The sequence below is a fragment of the Podarcis raffonei genome, chromosome 10 (genome assembly GCF_027172205.1).
Source record: "Podarcis raffonei isolate rPodRaf1 chromosome 10, rPodRaf1.pri, whole genome shotgun sequence".
Classification (NCBI taxonomy): Eukaryota; Metazoa; Chordata; class Lepidosauria; order Squamata; family Lacertidae; genus Podarcis; species Podarcis raffonei.
Window position 1 is genome coordinate 7,769,151 of NC_070611.1, and position 27,199 is coordinate 7,796,349.

At 43.5% G+C, this 27,199-nt stretch overlaps 2 protein-coding genes across 8 annotated transcripts; one reads left to right on the forward strand and one right to left on the reverse strand.

The window, feature by feature from the left end:
- Positions 1–6,653, reverse strand: EFCAB10 (EF-hand calcium binding domain 10). 2 transcript variants are annotated; one of them, XM_053407270.1, is made up of 4 exons: positions 6,542–6,653; positions 2,656–2,820; positions 1,708–1,792; positions 1–210 (listed from the first exon to the last, which is right to left on the reverse strand). In XM_053407270.1, exons 1-4 carry the CDS (start codon positions 6,570–6,572, stop codon positions 174–176), a joined length of 318 nt encoding a protein of 105 aa, XP_053263245.1. In that variant the 5' UTR covers positions 6,573–6,653; the 3' UTR covers positions 1–173. The 2 variants fall into 2 exon arrangements, with proteins under 2 accessions (XP_053263245.1, XP_053263244.1); XM_053407269.1 differs by lacking the exon at positions 6,542–6,653 and adding an exon at positions 5,989–6,128.
- RINT1 (RAD50 interactor 1) lies at positions 1,339–27,141 on the forward strand. 6 transcript variants are annotated; one of them, XM_053407263.1, is made up of 16 exons: positions 7,154–7,315; positions 10,402–10,481; positions 10,669–10,730; positions 11,587–11,782; positions 13,888–14,129; positions 15,410–15,583; positions 15,663–15,815; positions 17,029–17,185; positions 18,087–18,197; positions 18,598–18,823; positions 20,689–20,826; positions 22,248–22,447; positions 22,684–22,898; positions 24,100–24,280; positions 24,374–24,492; positions 25,448–27,141. In XM_053407263.1, exons 2-16 carry the CDS (start codon positions 10,428–10,430, stop codon positions 25,668–25,670), a joined length of 2,451 nt encoding a protein of 816 aa, XP_053263238.1. In that variant the 5' UTR covers positions 7,154–7,315; positions 10,402–10,427; the 3' UTR covers positions 25,671–27,141. The 6 variants fall into 6 exon arrangements, with proteins under 6 accessions (XP_053263241.1, XP_053263238.1, XP_053263242.1 ...); XM_053407267.1 differs by having other exon boundaries at positions 10,672–10,730; XM_053407264.1 differs by having other exon boundaries at positions 7,190–7,315; positions 11,595–11,782.
- Positions 27,142–27,199: the final 58 nt, after the last annotated feature.

Consider the following 27,199-nt stretch of genomic DNA (forward strand, 5'->3'; position numbering starts at 1 on the left):
TTAATTTTGGCTATAATGAGCCCAGTATTTATTTGACAAGCCAAATTCTAGAATTGCTATAGTGTTGGTGCAGTTGTTATTACACCAGGAAAAGTCAACTATATATAGTGGAAATACTAGTTTCTCAAAAGTAAAATATGAAGTCAAGCAGCTTTAGATCAGAACACTGAAGATTAAAATGCTCCCCACATTTCAGCAAATTTTTTCATCCTGTGGGAAAACAAAAAGCAACAATTAGAATGTATAATGCGCATACCATTCACTGTTCCCAATATACAGTATGAGGCTGAGAAGCATGTAATTAACAGAGAAATTTCCTGCATGTATTTTGTTTACTCAACATCATTGCATGCTAAATCTGTTCTGGATTGTGGTCATTTTATTTTGAGTACCGAATCTTCTTCAAATAATCTTTCCTCTGCATTTGTTAATGCCACTTATTTCTATCACAGCTCACACTTTCCTAATTTTTCCACAGTAAACATGGCAAGTTTTCTTTAAAGTTAATCGCCTTCAAATGCCATAAATCAGTGAGAGAGATTTGAGCATTCACTTTACTCTCACTGAAATAAATGTACCGGTAACTTAATGCTAACTGGCTAGTTTGTGTTCCCAAAAGCTGTAGTAGGGAATTTCGAAACATTGTAGTTGGCATCTATCTGTCTTGAGAGACAATGGAGTGCGCCTCTGGGGGTGAAGTCATACCTCTGTGTTAGCAGCACCGAAGTGACCTCCCTGGGGCGCAAGCCTGGGCAGTGGGTATGGAGGTCCTGGCCTGCCCACACGACAACACCTTGCTTATGTGGTCCAAAGGAAACAAGGAGTTGCCGGAAGGAGGTGTACAAGACACCATCCAAGTGCCTTAGGGACTCCAGTCTGGATTTGTGTATGGTTTGCTCCTTAGCCTTTTCTTCTCCCACAAGGTATCCCACAAAGCAGTGGAGGTTTAGGATGAGTTTTCCTGCACCTCGATGGGCTATCTTCCCAGGTTGACAAGCCCTATCTGCCTGTCACTTCCCTCTACAGTATGTGCAGAAACCGCCTTCTTAACCATTCGACCCACTATTGATCTTGTCCTCTCAATCTGCCAGAGCCTGTCTCCGCATGCAGAGTAAGTCCCTGACTCATAGGCCTTGTTTAGATGTTCTGGGGGTGTGGTGGCTGTCGCATGCAGATAGCTCTCATCTGTGGCTTCTAGAAGCCTGAGTGCAGTGTGGGGACCAAAGGTGGACAAAGTACCCCAGAAGGAGCATGGTATGTCCCCTGTCAGATGTACTACTCCCCTAACACTCCACAAACCCCAAGTCCATACATATTCCAATAATAATCTTGGAGGAAGGGCTAACTGGATATTCTAAAAATGTTGACCTACCCAGAGAAAAACAGCAAGCTTGGCAGAGTAGTTTTAGTTGCCAGTGGTTCCAAAGTTCGCAAGCACTAACTGATTAAACATCCGAGCACAATAAGATTGAACTTCTTACCATTATAAAGCTTCAATCTCTTGGCTTACGTCCATTAGATTTTATACATTTAAGCCCTATTCAAACATTACAAACATTTGGAAGTGGGACAGATGGACGAGGATGGTAAATGTAGGGAAACAAGTCAGATCCCTATCGGTCAATCTAGCCCAGTATGGCAGGAGCAATAGAAAAATCTATAATTAAAAAAAATTAAGCAGTTGTGCAACATTCAAGTTCAACTTACACTTTCCCCCTGAACTCCTCTGCTGTCATAATGTCAGTTTCTTCATAAATTTCATCCTGGATACTTAATCCCAAAGATTCAAGTGCTAAAATAGGGGAGAGGAGATGAAAGATGCTTAGATAAATGGCTGCTGAAGCATACATAACTCATAGTCAATGCATTCTTTTCCATCTTCAGTTCTGCTTAGACCTTAACTAATCAGATGTGGATGGGACAAAAACCTCAACCCAGCAAGAAACCTGTACATGCACATATCCTCCCCTACCGCTGCATAAAGTAATGAGAATCACATTATACTGGGTTTATCTAAATGAAGGGGATCTTATGATGGAAGCTGAATGAGGTCAGATCATAGATTAGGCAGATCTGACATTCAAACACATATAGTACAGTATAACTCGCATGCCATTATCTCCATATAGCAAAGAGATACCCCTAACTTCTCATATCCAGTCTCTAAAAACAAGGCAGGTTTATGATGGGTGGGTGAGAAAGGAGAGATGGCTGCTGAAGAAGAACCCAGTACGCTTTACTGTACCGAGTTTTTTTTACAGAGCATTGCTCCCAAATGTTACTTGTTTCCTTTTATCAACATCAGGGACAACTAACAAACAGTAGAAATTTACTTACTATAAATATAAAGGATTTGTTGTTTTACTCACTAAATTTCTGTAAAGATTAGGCTGAGAATAATCTTGAGGCTGTTTTTCTCATGTCTAAACTTGCCACATGTGGCCATAATAACCTACAGCAGGGGTGGCAATCTACTCACAGAGTTGAAAACTTGCAGTGATCTGCCCCCTTTTTGGGGGGTTCAGGAGGAAGGACCCATTTTTGGGGGGTGCATGGGGAGCAAAGGTGTTATCTACCGCAATCTACCTGTTGGACATGCCTGACCTACAGTATATGAAATGAGATGTTCATTAAAAAAAAGGAAGGGCCACTAACCTCCTTTGTACTGTGGTATGGTTATGTAACCTTGGCCCGCAACGTCTAGCATTTCAAACATTGCATCCACGTTTGACTCGTCCATAAGATAAGGAAAGTCCGTAGAAGTAATTTTTGCATACTTTATCTTTTCCAGTGTCTTTATCAAAAACTCTCTTGGTCTGTCTGTAAGATAAAAAACACACATACATTCCCACTTCAACATGTCCTGGTAGATACTCTCACTAAAATGTATAATGTTTTCTAGGCATTGTGCAAAGGTTAAAAAAAGATGCAGGCTTTATCTCCAGACTTTCAGACTAGGATACAAAAAGAAACAGGTATGGGGTTGGAAGAGGAAAACAAGCAAATGAAGGTACCACAGCTTGCCAGTTACATAGGGTCTAGGTTGAATGGCCACCAGGTAGTTCTGGAAGAGGAGAACCCAAATGACAATTTGTCATAGCCAAACTGTTGTTGGGAATGTTTCTACTATTGTTCAGAGGCAGCTGGGCACCATTGGTTCATTAAGTTGCACTTTCCCTGGGAACTGAAGCACTTACGGTATTTAATCATAATTGGCAATGGATTTCATGACCATGTTGTGGGTTGGGAGAAACAAACCATGATGCCATGTTTGGAGGCACGGAAAAAGCCAAGCATCAGGCAAGGTGAGTGGCAACTGGGCAGTGTGTGCTTGCAAACTGCTTGTTCACGGTAAGCTACCGCATTTTTCGCACCATAGGACGCACCGGACAATAGGACGCACCTTGTTTTAGAGGGGGGAGAACAAGGGGAAAAAATTCTTCCGCTCTCTGCCCAGCGCCCCTTCAGCGAAGCGGCAGGAAGCGCTGCACAGAGAGTGGGAGAATTTCCCCCCTCTTGTTTTCCCACTCTAAAACAAGGTGCCGTTTAAGGTGCGTTCAGGCGGCTACCTTGGAAGCCTGGAGAGCTAGAGGGGTCAGTGCGCACCGACCCCTCTTGCTCTCCAGGCTTCAGGTTCCTTTCGACCTGCTCTTTGGGGCTTGCAGGGGGAAGCCCACCACCAGTCCCAAAGAGCAGGTCAGGGAGCAGCGGAAAGGCACAGCGGAGAGGCTCCTGCCATAGACGCGCGTCACCTCTCCAGCCGGGAGAGGGTCGCGGGGGGCTGCTTTACCTCCGCGCGCGCTCTCCGGGCTGGAGAGGTGACGCGCGGCTATGGAGGCTCTTGCCATAGCCGCGCGTCACCTCTCCAGCCGGGAGAGGGTCGCAGGGGGCTGCTTTACCTCCGCGCGCGCTCTCCCGGCTGGAGAGGTGACGCGCGGCTATGGAGGCTCCTGCCATAGCCACGCGTCACCTCTCCAGCCGGGAGAGGGTCGCGGGGGTCTGCTTTAGCTCCGCGCACGCCCTCCCGGCTGGAGAGGTGACGCGCGGCTATGGAGGCTCCTGCCATAGCCGCGCGTAACCTCTCCAGCCGGGAGAGGGCCGCGGGGCTATGGTGTCTTCGCTCCATAGGACGCACACACATTTCCCCTTCATTTTTGAAGGGGAAAAAGTGCGTCCTATAGAGCGAAAAATACGGTATTTAACCATGAATGCCGGCAACCACAAAGTTCCACTTGTGAAAGAGGGTTTTCCTATCGCCTTCTGTAGCATCACTGAAGTTTCTTCCGACACAGTTCTGTCTTCACGGGAAATAAGCACGAGCTCTCATCTACAAGTCCTTGCCCCTAAAACACATGTCAGCCCAAGAACATTGTGAGGGGCTTGGCAACCAGGCCTCAATTCCACATGTTCTCTGCACTTTAATCCTCCCTCCTAACTTCTCCACCAACTAAGTGCCGCTGGGGTAGAGGACTGAACTGGTACCCCGCCACACATTCTCACATACAGACCCTCCCCACCAGGGAAAAATGGGTGAGCGAAGATCTTCATCGGGAACAAGCAGGGAAGAAAGACTTAACATCCAGGATCTGCTGCCTGAGTGGATCCTGTCCCCTGAGGCAGTCGCCTCACCTTGCCTTATTGGCGGGCTGGCCCTGTTCTTACATTTGCACCTGTGGCAAAATTATCCGTGTCACATGGCAGTCAGGACCAAGTGAGCTGTGGGTGTTGGTGGTAGGAAGCAGACACCTGATTTGGAGCAGCACAGGTGGGTCCCCCTACACAGGGTGCCAAGCCGAGAGGGGAGTAAATATGATTAACAACACCAAACAAACAACTAATAGTAATAATAATAATAATAATAATAATAATAATAATAATAATACCTATATTTATATGGGCACCTAACAAGAAGATCCGTTTAAAAGCAACTGTACCAATAATAATAATAATAATAATAATAATAATAATAATAATAATAAATTTTATTTATATCCCGCCCTCCCCAGCCGAAGCCGGGCTCAGGGCGGCTAACAACAATAAAACAATACAAAAGTACAACACAAACAACACTCTAAAATCATTCATTATAAAATTAATTAAATTCAAGCCACTGGCCACCATTGGGCCAGAGCTCCGCGAAGATTGCCGAGGGAGGGAGTCAGGCTGTGCCCTGGCCAAAGGCCTGGCGGAACAGTTCTGTCTTGCAGGCCCTGCGGAAAGATGTCAAGTCCCGCAGGGCCCTAGTCTCTTGTGACAGAGTGTTCCATCAGGTCGGAGCCACAGCCGAAAAAGCCCTGGCTCTAGTTGAGGCCAGCCTAACTTCTCTGTGGCCTGGGACCTTCAAGATGTTTTTATTTGAAGACCGTAAGTTTCTCTGTGGGGCATACCAGGAGAGGCGGTCCCGTAGGTACGAGAGTCCTAGGCCATATAGGGCTTTAAAGGTTAAAACCAGCACCTTAAACCTGATCCTGTACTCCACCGGGAGCCAGTGCAGTTGATATAGCACCGGATGAATGTGATCTCGCAGCGAGGACCCCATAAGGAGTCTCGCTGCAGCATTCTGCACCCGCTGGAGTTTCTGGGTCAGTCTTAAGGGCAGCCCCACGTAGAGCGAGTTACAATAATCCAGTCTGGAGGTGACCGTCGCGTGGATCACAGTGGCTAGGTCAGGGCGAGAGAGGTAAGGAGCCAACTGCTTAGCTTGGCGGAGATGGAAAAATGCCGCCTTTGTTATAGCTGCAATCTGCGCCTCCATGGAAAGGGAATTAATGTGTATAATGATTCTTTGGGTGGGAGGGTTAAATTCTGCCCATAGCTGTCAACGTTTCCCTTTTTTTAAGGGAAATTCCCTTATTCCGAATAGGATTCCTCGCAAGAAAAGGGAAAAGTTGACAGCTATGAATACTATCCTCCCCCCCCAGGCACCATATTCACCTGAGGGGGGCAAGAGGTTTGGCGTCTGGCATGGCCAGGGTGAGGCGGGCTTACCTGGCCGGTGGTAGAGCAGCAAGGCGCTCAGGTTGTGCAAAAGCTCCGGGATTTTGTGCTGCGCCAGGTAAGCGCGACCCTCCGCTTCGCGGTCCATCGCCGTTGCTAGGAGACCGGAGGGAACGCTCCCGCGGCGGGGGGGGGAAGGGGCGGGTCACGTGACGGAAGGGCTTGGCGGACCAATAAGGAGACAGTCCTTAAGTCCCATTTATTTTAGTAGCGCGAATACCGTCCATTTATTTTACCATTTATTTTAGTACCGTCCGCTGGGCTGCAGGAAGCACAGAGCAAGCGGGGCATGCATGGTTGCAAGCCAGCAAGCAGCAGTGGGAGAGAAATTCGGAATTAAGCCTCTTCTGAAGCGGAGAAGCATCCTCCGCGGCAGCAGAAGAGCCCCCTCGATCCAGTAACACGGAAGCCCCAGCGGGCGAAAAGTAAAATCCGCTGCCCCGCCGCACCACAATCTCTGCTCGTGTTTCATGATACACAGGAAGGACCAGGGTGGGATTGTAACAACAATAATAAATTTTGCGTTTTCTCAGGGCTTCCCTACCCTTGCGGCTCCTTTCCCACTCCGCTGTCATGAGGGAGGTGGCGGCATTGCGAAGAAGCTCTCAGGGTTGCGAGGATGAAGTGGGGAAGAGAAGCGTGGACAGCGCCTTGAGCTCCCTGGAAGAAAAAACTGGCAAATAAATGTTATAAATAAAATAAAGATATGGGAAGAATGAGCTCTTGAGTGGGCGGTTTTTCCTTGGTTCCCGAAATTAAAAACACACAAAATTGGACCTAAGCAGGATATAGCTCGGTCGGTGGGAGCACAAATCTCTTAATCCCAGGGTTGCAGGTTCGAGCCCCACGTTCGCCAAAAGATCCCCGCATTGCGCTAGATGACTCTTGTGGCCGCTTCCAAATATATGATTTTATACTTTTTTGGGGGGGGCGATGCAGCATATTTTGGCTGCCCGGTCCCAGCTACGCTGACACACTCCGACAATTTTAACTCTTTCCCGCTCCTATCCGAGCGCAGAGAAGGTTTTCCCAAAGCCAACCCGGAAGCACGGCGTTCGCGCGCGGGTCTAGCGATTTACAGCGCTATCTTGCGCAGGCGCACTGGGCGGAACCTCTTGCGTCTAAACGGCGCGCCCCCGTGCCACGTGACCCCTCCCCCTTTCCTCGCGCTGCTTCCGCGCCGTCACGGCGCTGGGCTGCCGACGCGTCGACCTGGAGGCGGCGGAGTGGGCGTGGCTTGAGCCCGGTCCTCCTTCGCGCCCCTCTGAGGGGACGAGACTGCGTGGCGCTCGAGGCTCCAGCAGCGGCTCTTCTTCAGGTGGGACGACGGGGAAGGAGGTCGCTGAGAGAGCCGGGCTGGGGTGACCGCGTCTGGCCGGACAAGGGGTCGGTGGGTGAGCAGGCAGGCTGTGAGGGGTCGGCCCGAGCAGTGCCCCTCTGGTGGTGGCCCCATAAATGTGATAACGTGTCACATTTAAAGGGAAGCTTTTAATGTTTGATGTATTACAGTATTTTAATATTTTTTTGGAAGCCATCCAGAGTGGCCAGATGGGCGGGGTATAAATAATAAATTGTTGTTGTTGTTGTTGTTCAGGGAAGTTTTTAGCGTGTGATATTTTACTGTATTTTTGGTTTCTATGGAAGCCGCCCAGAGTGGCTGGGGAGGCCCAGCCAGATGGGCGGGGTATAAATAATAAATTATTATTATTATTATTATTATTATTATTATTATTATTATTACCCTCTAAATCCTTGAGTGTGCTTCTAATAGAGAAAACAAAACAAAACAAAATTCTTCCAGTAGCACCTTAAAGACCAACTAAGTTAGTTCTTGGTATGAGCTTTCGTGTGCATGCACACTTCTTCAGATACACACTATCTGAAGGTGCTACTGGAAGAAAAAAAATTTTTTGTTTTGACTATGGCAGACCAACACGGCTACCTATCTGTAACTTCTAATAGAGAAGTTATGGTAGCCTGTTACTTTATGAAACTGCTGGTTTTGCAAGTTGCCGCCCCCATTGGGGCAGAAATACAGCTAATATGCGAATCACAAAGATCCAGCACAAAGCTAGAACATAAGTTGCTACGTGTAACGCAGGTTCCCAACATGCACACTAACACAATGTAACAGAACATGGTGGGAATCAGAGCTTAATCAGCAGAAATTGCCAGTGCTTATTGTGCATGTGTATTAAACATGAAATGAGGTAATGATGTTCAGTGGACGCTCGGGTTGCGAACGTGATCCGTGCGGGGTGCACGTTTGCAACCCGCAGTGTTCGCAACCTGCAGCAGCGCGTCTGCACACGTGCAGGTTGCGATTCGGCGTTTCTGCGCACGCGCAAAGCACGATTTAGCACTTCTGCGCGTGCGCGACCGCCGAAACCCAGAAGTAACCCATTCCGGTACTTCGGGGTTTCGGTGGGTCCGTAACCCAAAAAAACGCAACCTGAAGCGTCTGTAACCCGAGGTATGACTGTATATGATTGGTCCAAATTGAAATGATTTCTTTGAAACTTTATAAATACCACTGCCTGAACCACCAGGCGGGGTTGAGTTTTCCAGAATGATCTGACTAACCTATTGCTTTGCAATAAACAACATTGGACTCCTAACTCCTCACGTTTCTGAGTTTTATTGGCATAAACTCAGGAGATAAGCTATTTTTGGCATACAACACCCCCACAAGGCCACAACAACATTGCCAGGGCTGTCATCATTACATGGTCAAGTGGAATGGAAGATGGCAGGGTCCCTGAGGACGTGCTTCGGACACCAGGCCAACTCTGCCCTACAGAGATAGCTGAAAACAAGACATGAAGGCTGGCGACGTCAACCCCGCCATGTGGGAATTCTTTGCCGGCGACCATGCGGCGCCTGGAGACCTGCTGTCAGGTCATCCATCAGCAGTCACCAGAGGAGGAATGAACGCAGGGAGAAGAATCGCCATGGTGCACCTGTAACAGTGAAAGTGGACACCTTAATCTGCCCCAGATGGAAGAATACATGTCTCTCCTGTACTGGACTCTACAGCCACAGCTGGCGCCGTAACTCCCCAACAGTTTGACTTCTCCCTCGATGGCGCACTCTTCTGTTGTCTATCAATACAGATGGATGCCAACGGATGTCCTGCCAAGTGGAAATGCAAAGTCCACCTAATCCAGGATTCCACTTCCTTCAGCATCCAGCCAGATGTTTCTAGGCAGAGTGTAATGGCCCTGGTTGTCTTGTTTTTATTTTTTTCCTGTTGTTTGGTGTGTTAAGTTATACTGCCTGTGGACATGGAGGTTTCTTTCAGCTGTGTTGGCTGCTGAGAGGCTTCCCTGGTGCATTGGCCACTTGGTTATGAAATACGGTTATCAAATACGTTTGCGAAGGCTTTTGATTCATGGCTGCTCGGAGCATCTTCCGAACAAGAAAAGCCTGCAGCAAGGAAACGGATGGCAGAGTTGCGTATTTTTCTGCATGTGGATGTCATCTACTTTGAAGTGCAGCTAAGAGAGACATAGATAAGATTTTGTATTACAATAAAAAAAATTAAATGTAAAAGTCTATTCTAGACTACGCAGAAAGGTCTGCCATCTAAGAAATGGGATTGTAAAATAGAATAGGAAGTTTCAGGAGACCAATAAATTTGGAAGTCTTAGGGAAAAAGAAAAATCAAAAGATCCAGTGGATTAGAGTCCAACTACTGGGTAGAGTCCTGTTGTTCTATGTGGCTGTTGTGCACAAGGAAAGAAGTACAAATTAAGGTAAATCTTAAGAAGACCAGTACAGTGGTACCTCGGGTTACATACGCTTCAGGTTACAGACTCCGCTAACCCAGAAATAGTACCTCGGGTTATGAACTTTGCTTCAGGATGAGAACAGAAATCGTGTGGCGGCAGCAGGAGGCCCCATTAGCTAAAGTGGTGCTTCAGGTTAAGAACAGCTTCAGGTTAAGCACGGACCTTCGGAACGAATTAAGTACGTAACCAGAGGTACCACTGTAGTTTGAAGTTGCTATTAGAAACATCAGAAGAGCCCTGGTGAATCATCTAGTCCAGCATCATGTTTTCAAAGTGGCCAGCCTATAGGAAGCCTTCAAGCAGGTCCTGAGCGCAACAGCATTCTTCCCAGGTGTCATTCTGTGCTACTGACATTCAGAGACATTTTGCCTCGGACAGTGGAGGTAGCATATATCCGTCATGGCTAATAGGCATTGAGTTCTAATGGGTACATACATTTGTTCCAGTGAACCGCTTTCAAGTCCGATTCTCGTGTGCTGGGTGCATTTTGTGATTACATCCAATATAATCTCTATTTTAAACGTAGATCGTTTGATATTGGCACACTTCTTAGTGTCAAAGTATGCTGCTTGGTTTGTAATTTTCTGAAATGTAGATTCCGCCCCCCCTGCAGAAAATACCCCTTCAGAGTGGGCTACAATGGAGATGGTTCAACCACTCTTGAACAGTGATGCAACTTTGGACCTTCAAGAGGCAAGTGAACTTTCTTTCACTGTTTATCTATTTTCTAGTTTTATGTATATTTATACTTAGAATATTTTTGCGTTTCCAATCTGCCCATCCGAAAGCAGATGTAATGGATATTGAAAGACAGTGTTTCATTGCTCCTGAAAGCTGATATTGAAAGGAGGTGGACTCAAACTGTGCCTCTTTATCTCAACAGGAGGCCAACAAAGGGCTGGGAGGAGAAACAGAAGATTCTGAAGACACTCAACTTCTATGGTGGGTACTCTCAGGGCTCTTCCAGACAACCTGTTTATTCAGCATTCATCCTGATTTGCATGCCCAAAGCTTATGCAGTGGTTAGATGCTGTTCAGTCCTCATTGAGCAATCACCGATTTGCTTGAGATGAGGTTATATAACAATGAGCATTTATCTTGATTTGCTTGCAGGGTGTTAACATGTCTGTCCATTAATCATTTGTTCATCTCACACTTTTCAGTCTGTTTCTCCATCACTTTCCAAACAGCAAAAGTCTTGAGTTTTTGTTTTTAAGTGTTTTTTTTCATACAAGGATAGCAAAGCATTTGCATTATATTAAATGCAAAAAGCATAGTTCTGGTATATGGCTAGGAGCAGATTCCAGTTTTGTGACATTGCAGTAATACTTTTTTCTCATTGAAAAAAGTCTCTGGAGTAATCTAGTCTGAAGAAAATAACCACTCAGATATTTTCCAGCTTATATTTCCATATTTTATAAAATTTGCACACCTCTTTCTATTAGTATTTTTAAAACAAAAAATTTTTTTTCCTTCCAGTAGCACCTTAAAGACCAACTAAGTTAGTTCTTGGTATGAGCTTTCGTGTGCATGCACACTTCTTCAGATACTTCTTCAGATTGGTATCTGAAGAAGTGTGCATGCACACGAAAGCTCATACCAAGAACTAACTTAGTTGGTCTTTAAGGTGCTACTGGAAGGAAAAAAATTTTTTTGTTTTGACTATGGCAGACCAACACGGCTACCTATCTGTAACTATTAGTATTTTTGTTGAACTGAAGTTCAATTAATTCATCTTATTCCAAATGGACTTCACATTTGCTTTGCATCCAGGTTAACTCAAACCTTTTTAACTCAGTACTGCAGGTGATCCAAAGATGGAAGCCCTGGACAGCAGAAAAGAGAGAATTGCTAGAGACCCAGAGAGCTGCGATATCCCTTTTTATGTGTCTGAATTTGTGGAAAGGGAGGTTGGAACAGACTACGAGTCATTAAGCAAGCTTGGCAGACTTATTGAACAGCTGTCAGAAAATAAAGCAAAGCTGGAAGAACAGGTGAGTTGCATATGTTTGGTTTTTTAAAGACGTACATGAACAAAGTGCACCCTGTTCACAAACTTTGAGCTGTGTTGTCTGTACAAATCATGGGGAGCATAATCACCGATATTAGGGCTATGTCATGTTCACATATTGGAAATAACAATTCACTATATTTAAGAATGCAGCCCCAATCTGTCCTTCAACATCTGGGAGGGATTTTTTTATAAAAAAAACCAGTTGCACAATTTGGCTTGCATGTGTTATACTTGTAGATCATATTGAAAAATCATGTCCTATGCATGGGTGGAATGCAGAATGGACACAATCCCATTCTGCTGACTAGTTGGAGGCCCATGCAGTTAGACCATTCTTTGCCATTTGCATCTTCACCATATGTTCTTCCATTTATCCGTGCTTTCTATATCTCCTATGCTGTAGGTATCAGCCCCTTGTTTACTTCTGTGGTTCCATTTCTTTAATACAGTTCCTATATTCCTTCTTTTATGACAGTTATTTAGCTTACATAAATGAGAACATGCTATTAATAATGAATCAATTACATTTGTTTCAGGGGAGGTGATACGGGGACTAGAGGAACTTTGGCCAGAGTCCAAAGCAGACTTAAAAGCTGTCGGGATTTTTTATTTTCATAATTCCATTTCATTCCAGTTTTAGGTTGTTCAGGCTATTCATGCATATCTGTTTTTTTTTAATGATATTTATTAAGATTTTTCCATTATCCAAAAAAATCAAAAAGAAACACAAACACACAAATAAGAAAACAAAACAAAGCAAAAGAAAGATTTAAAAACACATAAAATTCAAAGTCCTCACTTTCAATAACATATTTTCCTGACTTCCCCCCACCTCCCCCTCTTGTATTCCAGTTCAAATTGTTGGCTCAGCAAGTTCTTATCCCCAATTTTTTAACCTTTTTACATTTCAGTCCTTTTAGAAAAACCAATTTTAACTTTTAAACTTTTAACTTATAAATTTATAACTTATAAACATCAATACTTGCACATCTGTTCTCATACTTAAAGCCTTTTTTCTAAAGTCGACCTAAATTCCCTTCCACGATTTCCCCAATTCTCATACAGATAACAAAACAAAATAAAAACAAAACAAATTATAATTATGCCCCCTTTGGATTCCCAAACTCCACCCCCCCTTTCCCGGTTCCAATCCCAATAATCGTCCATCAGTCAATCTACTCTCAGCCTGGGGATCTCACGTCCGAGGCTCTCAATTCTCTCTCAGTTCCTCTCTGCCGGCTTTTTGGATAGTCCTTAGTATCAAACACCAAATCTTGGAGAAGCTGGGCTATTCATGCATATCTGAGAGTTGGTTCCACTGAACACAGTGGCCTAGTCCTCATGTCATATTAAACCATAGTTTAAAACAACCTAAAGTTTCTATGTTACTAGGTAGCGCTCATTTACATTAAATTCCTGCATTGTTTCTCCATGGATGAAACAAGCCAGTCTTCTAGTTTGTTTCTCTCCACACAAACCATGAGTGGTTGCCAAGACTGGCTCTGAGCATTGGCCGTGCTAGCTGGGTTGTTGGGTGTTGAAGTCTAGCAACATCTGGAGACTCACAGGCTCCCTATCCCTGTTATAGATGGTCAGAGGTGTGAGGAAGCTGGGATTAATTCAATCAGCAGGGCATGAGGCTCTTAATTTCAGGGTCGTGGGTTTGAGCCCCATGTTGGCCAACAGATTCCTTCATTGCAGAGGGTTGGACTAGATGACCCTAAAGGTCCCTTCCAACTCTACAAGTCTATGATTCTATGAGGTCTAGTATAGTCTTACAACTGAAACGAGGATTTAGGGATTGATCTGTTAGATTGCATGCTACTCTTGCCTTTTTCCTCTTACTTATGAAGTTCTCTCCAGCCTTCTCTCTTTGGGTTTGCTGTTACCTGTTCCCAGGGCAAGAAGAGAGAAGCAGTTGGTGTACAATCAAATCCCATGTTACCCTTATTACGTATTAAGCCTTAGTTTCAGTTATTTGTCTGAATTGGTCGAAATCAGCTACATATGTGTTCCTCTGCCACATAATAGAAATGTCTTACAGTGTACAGATGCCTGTTGCCTCTTTAACGTATATTTATATAGGTGCTCACAGTTTCGTCTGAAGTTCCCAAAAGAATTCAGAAGGCCTTGCAGAATGCAGAAGACTCTAAAAAATCTCTCAATCAGCTTCTAGAGAAGGAAAGCCTGTTGTACGATTCAATTAATGATCACTTGATGACATCTAAGCCATGGATGGAGGATCTGGGTGTACTGATAAGTCAAATAAAAGAAGTTGAAAGGCACCTGGCTTATTTAAAATGGATTTCACAAATAGAGGAGTTAAGGTAAATAGTACCTCACAGTATGTGTTTTGGGCATGATGAAAGATTTAGAGTCTCCAAATACTTTAAATTGTTTTTATGTGTTGCATTATATCTTGTCAATTTGTTTTGATACTTTTTTTTATAAAGCAACTATAATAATAGTAGTAATAGTAATTGCATATATGCCTTGAAACAAGGTAGGGTTCATAGAGCCCCGTCTTTAAAATTAAAGTTGCAATCCTATTTGTTACTGTGTGACACAGAATGGGTATATGACTGAATCAAGAGCCCTGTGTTCCCTCCCACATAGCTGATTGGTAGACTTCTTATGTTTTTGAAAGGACTCTGTGTTGGATCAGAGGAGTTATGTGCTCTGCATTTGCATATGCTATTCCCCATCCGAAAGGATCATTGCTATGGGTCCATTGTTTTATTGAGGTGTTTTTGTGCATGTGTGTGGAATTTTTTTTAGTTTGCAAGCTTCTTTGAACAAGCTATAAATGGTTAACACAATCCAGATTTATTTGGTTTAAATAATTAAAAACTCCATATGCATTGTAAATACAGTGGTACCTCGGGTTAAGTACTTAATTCGTTCTGGAGGTCCGTACTTAACCTGAAACTGTTCTTAACCTGAAGCACCACTTTAACTAATGGGGCCTCCTGCTGCTGCTGCTGCGCCGGTAGAGCACGATTTCTGTTCTCATCCTGAAGCAAAGTTCTTAACCTGAAGCACGATTTCTGGGTTAGCGGAGTCTGTAACCTGAAGCGTATGTAACCCGAGGTACCACTGTATTAATTTCCTACACAACAAAGTAGGAATATGTGGAGCCTTCAGTTGGGTGGGGCAAGATAATCAAAATAGTTAATAGATGTTGTGGTGCATCTGAATTTTTGTTTATTTAAATAGCTTGCCATGTGTCTTAGGTTGAGGTTTTTAACATTTTTAGCCTGATATTCTCTTGGTGTCCTGATATGCAGAAATCAGCTGTTGAAGTTTCTTACAGCATAGAGATGAGCACTGATACCTGCTAATCCCTGCAGATCCTGTTGGTGGATATTAACTTTTCTGTTCTGTTGTTTTGGTGAGAGGGTTCAGACAGATTTCTAAGACTTAGATTTCTTTAGATGATTTTAAGTGCAATTTTGTAGTGGTATTTGTTCAGCTCCTCTGTCTACAAACATGTCAGGTGGCCATCTGATAAGGTGCACCAGCAACTGTAATATTAAGCACTTCATAAATAATTGTAAAATCAAGCAAGATCTTTTCACATTAGCCTGCTCACTTTTTTCTTTTCTAGTGACAACATTCAGCAATATCTCATGACTAACAATGTGCCAGAGGCTGCTACAACTCTAGCAACCATGGCTGAAGTTGATATCAAGCTTCAGGAGTCATCTTGTTCTCATCTTCTTTCTTTTGTAAGATCTACTGTTCAATTCTGGCACAAGATCCTGAAGGATAAATTGTCAAGGTAGGAATGTGAAATAATTCTTTCAATTTTGTTTTGCATTACTAAATCAGAGTAATTTTTATATGTTCTTCTATTGCAGTGATTTTGAGGAGACTTTAAATCATCTTCATTGGCCATTTGTTGCACCAACACAATCCCAGCCATTTGGCTTGGCTACACCGCCAGCCAACGCCCAAGAGATATACACAAACTTTGAGACACTCTTTTCTCAGCTTCTGAAACTACAAACTTCGTATCCTTGGAAAAAACATAAAGCTGGTCCTTCCCTAGTGGGCATATGCATAAGCTCCAAAGTAGTGTAGATTAAAGGTAAAGGGACCCCTGACCGTTAGGTCCAGTCGTGGCCGACTCTGGGGTTGCGGCACTCATCTCGCTTTATTGGCCGAGGGCGTCAGCGTACAGCTTCCGGGTCATGTGGCCAGCATGACTAAGCTGCTTCTGGCGAACCAGAGCACCGCATGGAAACGCCGTTTACCTTCCCCCCCGGAGCAGTATCTATTTATCTACTTGCACTTTGATGTGCTTTCGAACTACTAGGTTGGCAGGAGCAGGGACCGAGGAATGAGAGCTCACCCTGTCGTGGGGATTCAAACTGCCAACCTTCTGATCGACAAGTCCTAGGCTTTGTGGTTTAACCCACAGTGCCACGCGCTGTGGTAGATTACCTTGTGCTAAATGAATTATTATGGCATGCTAATTTTGCCACTAACGGAAAACAAAACAAAGCGGCCTGGCATGCTCTTGTGCCTTGATCTGCAGAAACTGGCAGGTGAAGATTTTCACAACATGGAGATATGCATTGCCACCGCCTTGCAACTGCAGATCAAGAGGCAGACGTTAAGGATGGGATCCAGACCACATTTGGTCCCATCAGAATCAAGAGTCAAAAATTAGTCATGTCTAAGTTTCAGTGTGTGACCAGCTTGTTATGAATCCAACCAAATTGTCAGAAGTCAAGAATTCTGTGTTTATTTTTAAAAGTTTGGACCAAGAGAAGTTTGAGCAGAGTTTCATTTCTACATTGGGATTTTATTTATTATGCAGTGTACACTGTTGATCTCCCTGTAAAGCGGTTCCTGAGGGTTATGGGGACCCTCCAGAACTGTGTGGGATATGGGGCAGGTGAGCTGTAGCTAATACAAATCAATGTTTCTTGTCGTAGCAAAGTGACTTAATAACGCAAATGGAGTCCAGAGAGATAAGCCCTGATGACACTTTGCTAAGCAAACTGAACAAAAACGGTATAATTTGAGGAGTGAAGAGAGAGGCTATGTCTTTCATTTTGTACCCTGTAGATAGCAGGGAGGCGTACAAACAGATCACGCTACTCTGCCTGCTTATCATGATCCCTTCCAGCATTTTTCTCACTTAGGATGTGGTCCAGAGATCTATATGTCTGTATCTGTATGAATAAGACATTTAACTTTGACTCTTAAAAATCTCAGCGATGAACTATTAACCAAACCAAAACAGCTTCCAGAAAAATACATTCTTCCTCCGTCTCCACCTATCATACTACCTATGCAGATCATGCTGGCTCCTCTTCAGAAAAGATTCAAGTATCACTTCACAGGAAATAGACAAACCAATGTGCTGAGCAAGGTAGGTTGATGGTGTTGTACAAAATCCTTGTCTTAAATGGAACCTTCTAAAAGGATATATGAAGGAAGGTGGGGTGGAATGGGATGTGCATATGTGCCTCTCAAAAGTTACTAGTCCTTCCATCCATTTTCAGCCTTCATTTAAAATACAACTTTTAGCTCTCTAGATGTTGCTGGACTCCCAATTCCCATGTGCCCCTGCCAGCATGGCTAATGGTCAGGGACGATGGGAGCTGTAGTCCAACATGCAACAGGCCACAAGTTCCCCATCCCTTCTCTTGCTCCATTAACTCCCACAGCTGCAACCGCAAAAATATGCAGACAGCGTCTTATCAGTTAGAAGTAAACCTCTTCCTGCATTACATTGGGAAGATTGGCATGTATTTCGCATTTTGTGCATCTTTTAAAATGTATGAAATGACGCCTGGTTTTAGTAACAACTTTAAGTGAGCTCTAGACATCTTATAAACATATTGGGCTAACTTGATCTAGGTTTCTGCTGCTTTGCATTGATTTCCAATGTACTCCATTCTCCCAGTTTCCAGAAAGGTAGTTGTGTTGGTCTGTTGCAACAAAAACAAAGAGTTCGTTGTTTATATCCCTTCTATTGGCCTGTGACTTGGGTAGTCTGTTTCCTATATCTTTTAAGGAAATTCTTGTCTGTACTGCAGCACACACCTATAGCAAGCATGTGTTCTGCTTATCAAACTCATTTTGCTTAAGCACTTCCCTTGCCAAGCACAAACCACTTAATTTCTGGGAATATAAGAAGCAGTGGCAAGGGTTGCTAGAGGGGAACTGGGCCAACAGGCTAAGGTGATGTATGATGCTATGATCGGACAAAGTAGGTTGCACCTTTGAGCTAACAACCGATACTGTGAATTCTTCTCCTTTCTCAAAAGCCTGAATGGTACCTAACCCAGGTACTCATGTGGATAGGAAATCATGCTAAGTTTCTTGAAGACAAAATCCAACCAGCGTTGGACAAGGCAGGTGTATCGGTGAATGCAAAGGTAAGCATCTCTGTATATTTTTAACATACTGATAACCATGAAATTATACGTCCAACACAGGATGGGCAGAAGATTGACTGGAAACAACTGTTATGATCACTGGCTGTTTTCCAGTTGATCAGCAAGGATTTCTGACTCCCGATTGATTATTGGCAGCAGCAAGAAAGTGACACATGCAGACTACTGAAATTAAGAAAGATGGGGGGCAAGATACTCCATTTGAAAGGACTGTGAGAAAATGTTCTAGGCTCAGGATTTTTTAATTCTAAATGTGTCTCTTTTGCGCATGGGTGGTGGGGCATTGATTAAAAAAAAAAGTAGATTCCACCAGCCTGAAGTTTAACCATTTCTGATACAAATGCAGTTGTCATCTGAATTAATCCCTTCGTTTCTTCTTAAGCTGGAATTTTCCCGAGCTTTGGTGATGCTGATTCTTGAGAAGCTGGCTGCCGATATCCCTTGCTTGCTGTATGACGACAACCTCTTTTGTCACCTGGTGGATGAGGTACTTCTCTTTGAGAGAGAGCTGCACAGCGTTCATGGGTATCTCAACAGCTTCCCCAGCTGCACGCACATTCTATCAGAAGAAACCTGTTTTCAAAGATGGTTAACTGTGGAAAGAAAATGTAAGATACTATGGGGAGATCTGATTAAAAACCAGACCTGAAGAAACTGGGTGTTTGGGGAGGGGGGCCATTCCAAACTCCCCTACCTTGGGGGAATAACTGTTTTAAATCTGAACAAGTCTTGGAACTAGAGTTGTGCTCTAAATGTTTGCATTTGGGATAGAATTTACAGTGTACGTAGTTTTCTGCAGAGGCCCATGATTGTAAGAAACACAGTCTGTGCTGCTGCTCCTAAAGGTGTCAGGCTTTTGGTGGGGAGAGGTATATAGATCTGTCTGATAATAATCCTGATGAACAGCAGAGGATATAGCTTGTTTCCTAATCAGGAGGCCTACTTGATAGCCGCTAGAGGGCTATCCCAGGAATATTACCGTATTTTTTGCTCCATAACACTCACTTTTTTCCTCCTAGAAAGTAAAGGGAAATGTCTGTGCGTGTTATGGAGCGAATGCCTGCGGGTGGCGGGGGGATCTGCTGCAGTCGTGAGCAGAGGATCCATGGTTCCCCTTCCTTCCCTCCTCCGTGGCTCACTTTGAAACAGCAAAGCGGGAGAAGAGCCGCTGAGTGGGGAGAAGAGAGGGACAGAGAGCCTGGTTACAAAGCACGGATCCACATGGATCCTCAGGATTTTTGCACTGGGTCACCCCAAATTCACCATCAGATCACATAGCATGTCCATGGCTACAGCTTGCACCAAAAAATCACGCACCCACTGTTGCCTGGGGCAGCAGTGGTGCAAAAACGTGGTTACAAAGCATGGATCCACATGGATCCTCAGGATTTTTGCATTGGGCTACCCCAAACTCACCGTCAGATCACATGTCTGTGGCCATAGCATGAACCACAAAAATCATACATCCACTGTTTCGTTTAGAATATTTTTTTTCTTGTTTTCCTCCTCTAAAAACTATGTGCGTGTTATGGTTGGGTGCGTGTTATAGAGCGAAAAATACAGTAGTTGTCAAACGTAGCATGGTAGAACCAGCTTTACTGGGAGAGGGTTAAGATGCCAATATCCATGAATTAAGGCTGGATTTTTAGCCATTGAGACTATTGAGATAGGCTTCTAGGAGATGGCCGAGCTTGCCAAAGGAACACTGCTGTAACATCTGAGCTCTTCCGAGCTTTTTATCTACTGCAAAGCAAATCCCTGACAAAGAAAATAGAGGCAAGGACAGACTGTACCACCAGAGATGAGGCAGCTGGTGCATATTTGCTTTCCATGTCAGATCCATCATCCTATTTCTGCTTGAATAGTACTCTCTTTGCTATTCTTCTTGTTCCTGTTATTGTTCAGGAGACTTTAAAGTAGAGAAGAAACCACAATAGCAAAAGCAACTTGGAAAAGGATGCAGTATTGCTAATTACCCCCTTATTACAGTTTATTGTAAAATTGAAGATCAAGTCAATAAGAAGTTGAGTTTGTAAAACCTATGAAATTCGAATAAACAACTGTAAAAATGTGGCACTAGGAAGTGTTAAGCTTTATTTTGGCCAATACTTGCATAAAGACAATAGTGTTTGTCAGTTTTGTAAGGGTTTTAACAGTTGGTATAAGAGAACTCATCTGATTCCAGGGCGTTATTGATAAACGTGTTCTCTTACTGGGTTCACATTGGTTGTTTTAGCCGTTACTAAGGTTCGTTCAGTTAGCTCCTTTAGTTGAAGCAGCATCTTAATTTTGATTTGAAATTGACGTATTTGATATGCTTTTCCCGTCCCAAATTTCATTTTAAAAAGGAACAATTTGTTTCCCTATTGAAATAAAATTTGAAATAATAAGGGAACTACGGTAAGTTATTCTATTTTAACTAAGGTAACTGTTTAAATATTTAAGTTCTTCATTGGTTTTCTGTGCCTGGCAGTTGCTCTTCAAAAGATGGACTCAATGCTTTCATCTGAAGCTGCCTGGATATCACAGTATAAAGACATTACAGATGTCGATGAAATGAAAGTCCCAGATTGTGCTGAAACTTTTATGACTCTGCTACTGGTTATCACAGGTAATTATAACGTTTCTGGCATTGGGTTTTAGTTCTTGAATAATTCAAGAACTGTAACGCAATCAACAAGGAGATCAACATCCTATCAGTGGCTACAGTTGTCACCAAATAATAAGAATTACAATAACAATAACAATAACAATAACAATAACAATAACAATAACAATAACAATAATAATAATAATAATAATAATTTATTATTTCTACCCTGCCCATCTGGCTGGGTTTCCCCAGCCACTCTGGGCAGCTTTCAACAGAACCTTAAAAACAGAATAAAACTTCAAACATTAAAAACTTCCCTAAACAGGGCTGCCTTCAGATGTCTTCTAAAACTCAGATAGTTGTTTATTTCCTTGACATCTGATGGGAGGGTGTTCCACAGGGAGGGCGCCACTACCGAGAAGGCCCTCTCTGCCTGGTTCCCTGAAACTTCGCTTCTCATAGTGAGGGAACTGCCAGAAGGCCCTCGATGCTGGACCTCAGTGTCCGGGCTGAACGATGGGGGTGGAGACGCTCCTTCAGGTATACTGGGCTGAGGCCATTTAGGGCTTTAAAGGAGTCGGAGTTGGAAATTGGAATTGCATTTGCACTGGAACAAATCAGTGTAGTTTCTGTTCATTCTTCTTCCCATGAGTGAATAATTCACAAGGTAGTTATGGCACTGTTAATACTAACAGTGTGGATATGTTGGGCAATTACTGCTGGGATAATGTACCTTTAAAAAAGAAAAACAGAATACTCAGAAACCTAAAAGAGACCAAACATTGCTAATCATTATAGTATGGATTTTGAGTGTACGGTAAGCAGGTACCTTATGCTTTGAGTAGCAATGGAGCAGCATCGGTTAATTCAGAGGAAGTGAATTGCCCTTTCCATCATTATCTCATGCATATCCCATTGAGTTGACTCGCACTCAACTGTGTGTAGTATTTCAGGCTTAGGCCTGCTGAAATCAGTGGGGAAAAGTTAGTCATTGTTAACTTCAAGTCCATTGAAACCATGGTGGCTAACTTCCTCTCGATCCAGCCTAATGTGTTTTAGGTTGATACCCCTATTTTATTAAGTTAGTTAGCAGTCAGTGTTGAGCCACAGTGCCGTAGAACAATAGACAAATGTCATTAGGGGCATGAAATGTGGCCTTTGTGTGTCTGCAGAACAAGTTCCCAGCCTGTCTTGTATCCATTAAAAATGCTTTTTCTGTGGGACAGCAGAGACTATGAAAAGGAGGCAAAAGTGTTAAATGCCATAGCGCAAAGCATTGAGCACATTAATAAACAATTTTTTGTAACACCATTCCCATTCCTTAAACAGGGCCAGTTAAGTCTGTGATGAAATCTTGGGCGGTAGGTGCTTTCTAACAAAAGAGAGCCTTTAAAAATATGTAATAATTTACCAGATTCCTTGTAATGTGTTCTGCATAGATAGATATAAACACCTTCCTGCAGCTGCTCGGAAGCTTCAGTTCCTAGAGTTGCAGAAGGAGTTGGTGGATGACTTCAGGATACGGCTCACTCAAGTTATGAAGGAAGAGACCAGAATGCCTTTAGCCTTTCGCTACTGCGCCATCCTCAATGCTGTGAACTACATAGCAACAGTCCTGGCAGACTGGGCGGACAACGTTGTAAGTGATGATCGTTTTACATAACTACAGTTGCTCTTTGTGGATTGTCAGAACTTACTTTTAAACGCCTTTTGTTACACAACTGCTCCCATTTCTTCACAGTATAGAATTGCCTTTCACTTGCACTGATAGAATTCAGTACATTTTCAAAGTGCAGGGGATCAGATTGCGGCCATTTTAAGGTGTGGCAATTTTTGGGCGGCAGTGCCTACAGCAGGGTCTTCATGTCTATCTAGTTCTTTTTGCAGCTTCAGCAGGCGGCGCTGGAAGTTTGTGCTGATAGCAACGCACTAAATAAGCTGCAGCTAGGACAACTGGCTTCCATGGAAAGCTCCGTATTTGATGACATGATCAACCTCCTGGAGCGACTAAAGCATGACATGCTGACTCGTCAGGTGGACCATGTCTTCAGAGAGGTCAAAGAGGCTGCCAGGATGTACAAAAAGGAAAGGTAATACTTTGCTGGACACATTTTAATTTGTACACAGTTTGGAAGGGAGTGAAGGGGAATTTTTAAAATGTATAGCTGGTGTTCTTCTTCCTACAATACTGTATGCCATTACCTTGTTTTATAAACCCTGCTCCTGCAGAATGCATCTGGCAGGATACAGATATCTGAAAGGAATGATCTGGATGTCAATTTGAGGGAGAACAGTCATCAAGAAATTATATTCTGTGCTTGTTGTGACATTGATAAATAAATCGGCTGTTTTATCGTGCCATGAAAAACACTTGTGTCTTCAGGATATAGTAAGAATTTTTGCCATTTAGAGAACCCAGTTTTGTCACCTGAATATTCAGGAGACGACGACCTCAGAGTAATTCTTCCAGTTCCAGAGTAGTTGTGCGGTTTGACCCAGTAGTGTTACAGCTTTGGAACACAGAATTGCTTCCAAAAACTGTCTTAATGTTCAAGATGGTTAAATAAAGCCATGTTTGTTTTTATTTTAAGAGTCCACTATGATTCCACTTTGTTTTATCGTATATCATATCATCATATCATATCACAGAGTTCAAAGGGACCCCCAATGATCATCTAGTCCAACCCGCTGCAGTGCAGGAACATGCAGCTGTCCCTCCCATTCAGGGATCAAACCTGCAACCTTGGCATTATCAGCACCTTGCTCTAACCAACTGAGCTATCCAGGATGGATACTACTCACTGTGGTTTTGGGATCTAGTAATGTGTGTATTAAAATACATTCCTCCCCTTTGCCCCACCCTGCTGGCAAGGATGATGTTGCGTTCCCACCATCCCTGGCCCATTAGGTACCTTAACTGGGGCCAATGGGAGTTGGACTCTAGCAACATCACAGGTCACAGGTTCACCATCCCTGTGCAATGGAGAGAGATTCCTAATGCCAGTGGCAAAATGCAAAGACAATGTCCTGGTTGTGTCTCCTAGACATTAGCAGGTGTGTTTCTGGGCTCTCTACTCCTTGAGTGCTTTGAACCAGAATGTCAGGGATGGAAGCTGGGCTCTGCCATTGAGCTAGATGTGGTCCCCTTCCCCATCTGTCAAGATAGCAGGCTGATCTGGAATCGCAAACGGAAACAGATCTCATGAAGTGTCTTGTAAACTCCCAAGCAAACTTGGAGTTGGGTGCTGTCAGAAGCTTTCCTTTGTGGTGACGATTTTCTGTTTCTTTCAGATGGCTGTCTTTGCCTTCCCAGTCAGAACAGGCTGTGATGTCTCTGTCAGCCACTGCCTGCCCACTGCTAATGACCTTGAGAGACCAGCTCCTGCAACTAGAGCAACAGCTTTGCTACTCGTTGTTCAAAATCTTCTGGCAAATGCTTGCAGAGAAGGTGGACTTGTTTATCTATCAGGAAGTAAGTGTCTGTCCTGGGTGACTAGGGCCGTAATGATAAATCATGCCAGAAATGTTCACTATGACCTGCCTGTTCTTTGTATGCTGTATACAGATCATTCTGGCCAATCACTTTAATGAAGGAGGAGCAGCGCAGCTACAGTTCGACATGACCAGGAATCTTTTCCCTTTGTTCTCACATTACTGCAAGAGGCCAGAGAATTATTTCAAACAGTAAGTAAAACATATCTCACTTTCTAGTTTATTTCAAAACTTATATATTGGGGGGGAAATAGAGAAGGAATTGCAAGGAACCTCTTCCTCCTACCCTGTTGTTATGAACACTTTTCTGAGAAAGGGTATGAGAGAGAGTCATCCCTTTTAAGAGTTTTAATAAAAACGTAGACTGGCTAGAGCCAGTGTGGTGTAGTGGTTAAGAGCGGTAGTCTCGTAATCTGGGGAACTGGGTTCGCGTCTCCGCTCCTCCACATGCAGCTGCTGGGTGACCTTGGGCTGGTCACACTTCTTTGAAGTCTCTCAGCCTCACTCACCTCACAGAGTGTTTGTTGGGGGGAGGAAGAGAAAGGAGAATGTTAGCCACTTTGAGACTCCTTCGGGTAGTGATAGGGCTGCATATCAAATCCAAACTCTACTTCTTCTTCTTCTAGCATTTACAGTAGGGTTGGTTATATTGCAGTTGTTGTGAACCGCCATGAGATCTACAGGTATATGGCAGTTAGTTAGTTAGTTAGTTAGTTAGTTAGTTAGTTAAATAAGCAAGTAATCATATAAAGACCACTGCTTAATACTTTTACATCACTGTTGGGGAATAATTATGGGACAAGATTAAGGTGTAAAAGCGTAAGATCATGGTCCTTGCCAAATTAACTGGAAGACAGTAGTTAAATAACATAACTTCGGCAGGCATGGGTTCCCTCCCCCGTTTTGTACAAAAAAGTGAACTTACCATTTACAGGCTGAGGTATTTAGTGAGATATTTGTCACTTAAAGAAAAAAAAGCCGATATAGCATGAAGATCTGTTGTTCCGATTTCTGTTTTAAATGTGGTTTTCGTATGGCAGGATGGGCTACTATATAAGCAACAAGCTTAAAGTTCCCCTCCAAGCGTTTACATAGCTCTCTAGGTTTTCCCGTTCTGAAATGAGGACTTTCTCGTTTTCTTTTGCAGCATAAAGGAGGCCTGTATTGTGCTGAATTTAAATGTTGGCTCAGCCCTACTTTTAAAGGATGTTCTTCACTCAGCCACTGAAAACAGAACTGAAACCACCTTGAATTCAAGTCAGCCCACAGCAATGGCAGCATTAAATGAACTTGGAATTTACAAGTTAGCGCAGCAAGATGTTGAGATTCTTCTTAATTTGAGAACAAACTGGCCTAACACTGGGAAATGAGCAAACAGATTAATCACTGTTGAATTCTATGAGAAACAAAGCCTACTTTTCTCTGTGCTAAACTAACTTTTTTAGTGAAGATGAAAGAGCTGTATACATGTCACAGTTTCAAAGATACAATTTCGTGTTGGGTACAGTTCAGCAAGTATTATAATTGAACAATATGTTCAGCTGGAATATATTCTTGTCCAACACCAGTGTGACAAATACAGTTTTCTCAGCTGACGTTCTGTGGTAATCAAGTAAAGTTATTGTCATTACAGGGCATATTCTAATACATCTAAAACATTGTGTACATACATGTACACAAGCAACAAGCCCCTTACAGGAACAGATTAAGAGTGTGTGTCTCTTAATCTCAAAGTCGTGGATTGAGCCCCACACAGGGCAAAAGATTAATGCACTGCAGAGGGTTGGACTAGATAATCCTTGTGCTCCCTTCGAACTCTACAATTCTATGATTCTATTCTAGGATCCTTCTAGGAGTTTGTGGGAACTGCATTTTATGAGCTAACCTGAGTTGCTTCCCCTTGTTGGCTGTTTAGTCACACAGAAGCCTGTTAAGTCTGGCTGGATTGTTGCTAGGGTTTTCCAACAACTCTTTGCAAGGGCTCTGAGCTGTTAACACCAGACATATTGCAGTGGTCCGCTATCAACACTAGGGGCTTACAGTGGTTTGCAGCATTTTCTGTGATTTCTATGCCTTCGTCTGGAAGTCTAGAGCACTCTGAAACAGCTGCAGTCCTAATCAAACTGAAGATCAGCCAGAGAGAACTTGAGAACTGGTTTGTCGTTTTGTCTTCCTGGTCTGTTGTTCCTGTCGACATCCCCTGTTGCTGAGGACTGAGATTTTGCATTTTCCCTGATGAAGAGCAAGTAGACAACTGTTTAATTATTTGTTTGTTGAAAAATTGGGCTGGGGGGTTGCTACAGGCCTGGGTAGAAAGAGGGGAAAGCAAAGGCTAGAGAAATAAAAAGGATTGGTGTCTAGATATAGGTGGCCCAGCTAAAGACCGTGGCAGATCATGAATAGTGCAGTATTTATAATTATCTGGTGAAGACTGGGAGCCAGTGGCCAAGTTGGTCTGAGAGGGTGCCTTGTGTAAAAGGTTGCACAGGTAAGTTTTTAAAGGTGGCCAAACTGTGCAGTCAGAAGTACAGCCATAGGAGCTTTGGGGTGAAGAAAGAGTTTAGTTTGTTTCATTTCATAAAATTAATACACTGGTTTATAAAACAAGGCTCCCCCAAACCTCAAAGCGATTTACAAGAGAGGATTTGCCACAATAGCTGAACTGGGTTGTGAGAATAATTGGCTGGCATGGAAATGGGGGGGGGGGGGAGAGAATTTGGCCTGCAGTAAAAGTCTCTTAGAGGCTGGCTCTTGAGTCTTTGGGAAGACTGCAGGATGTAAATATCAGTATTTCCTTGGGTACAAAGGTTGTCTTTAATAAAGCAATGATCTTAGTTTAAAGCAGGCAAGTCCAAAGTTTGTTTCGGGGGGCCTGACCTGGCCCCTGTGGCAGTTTATT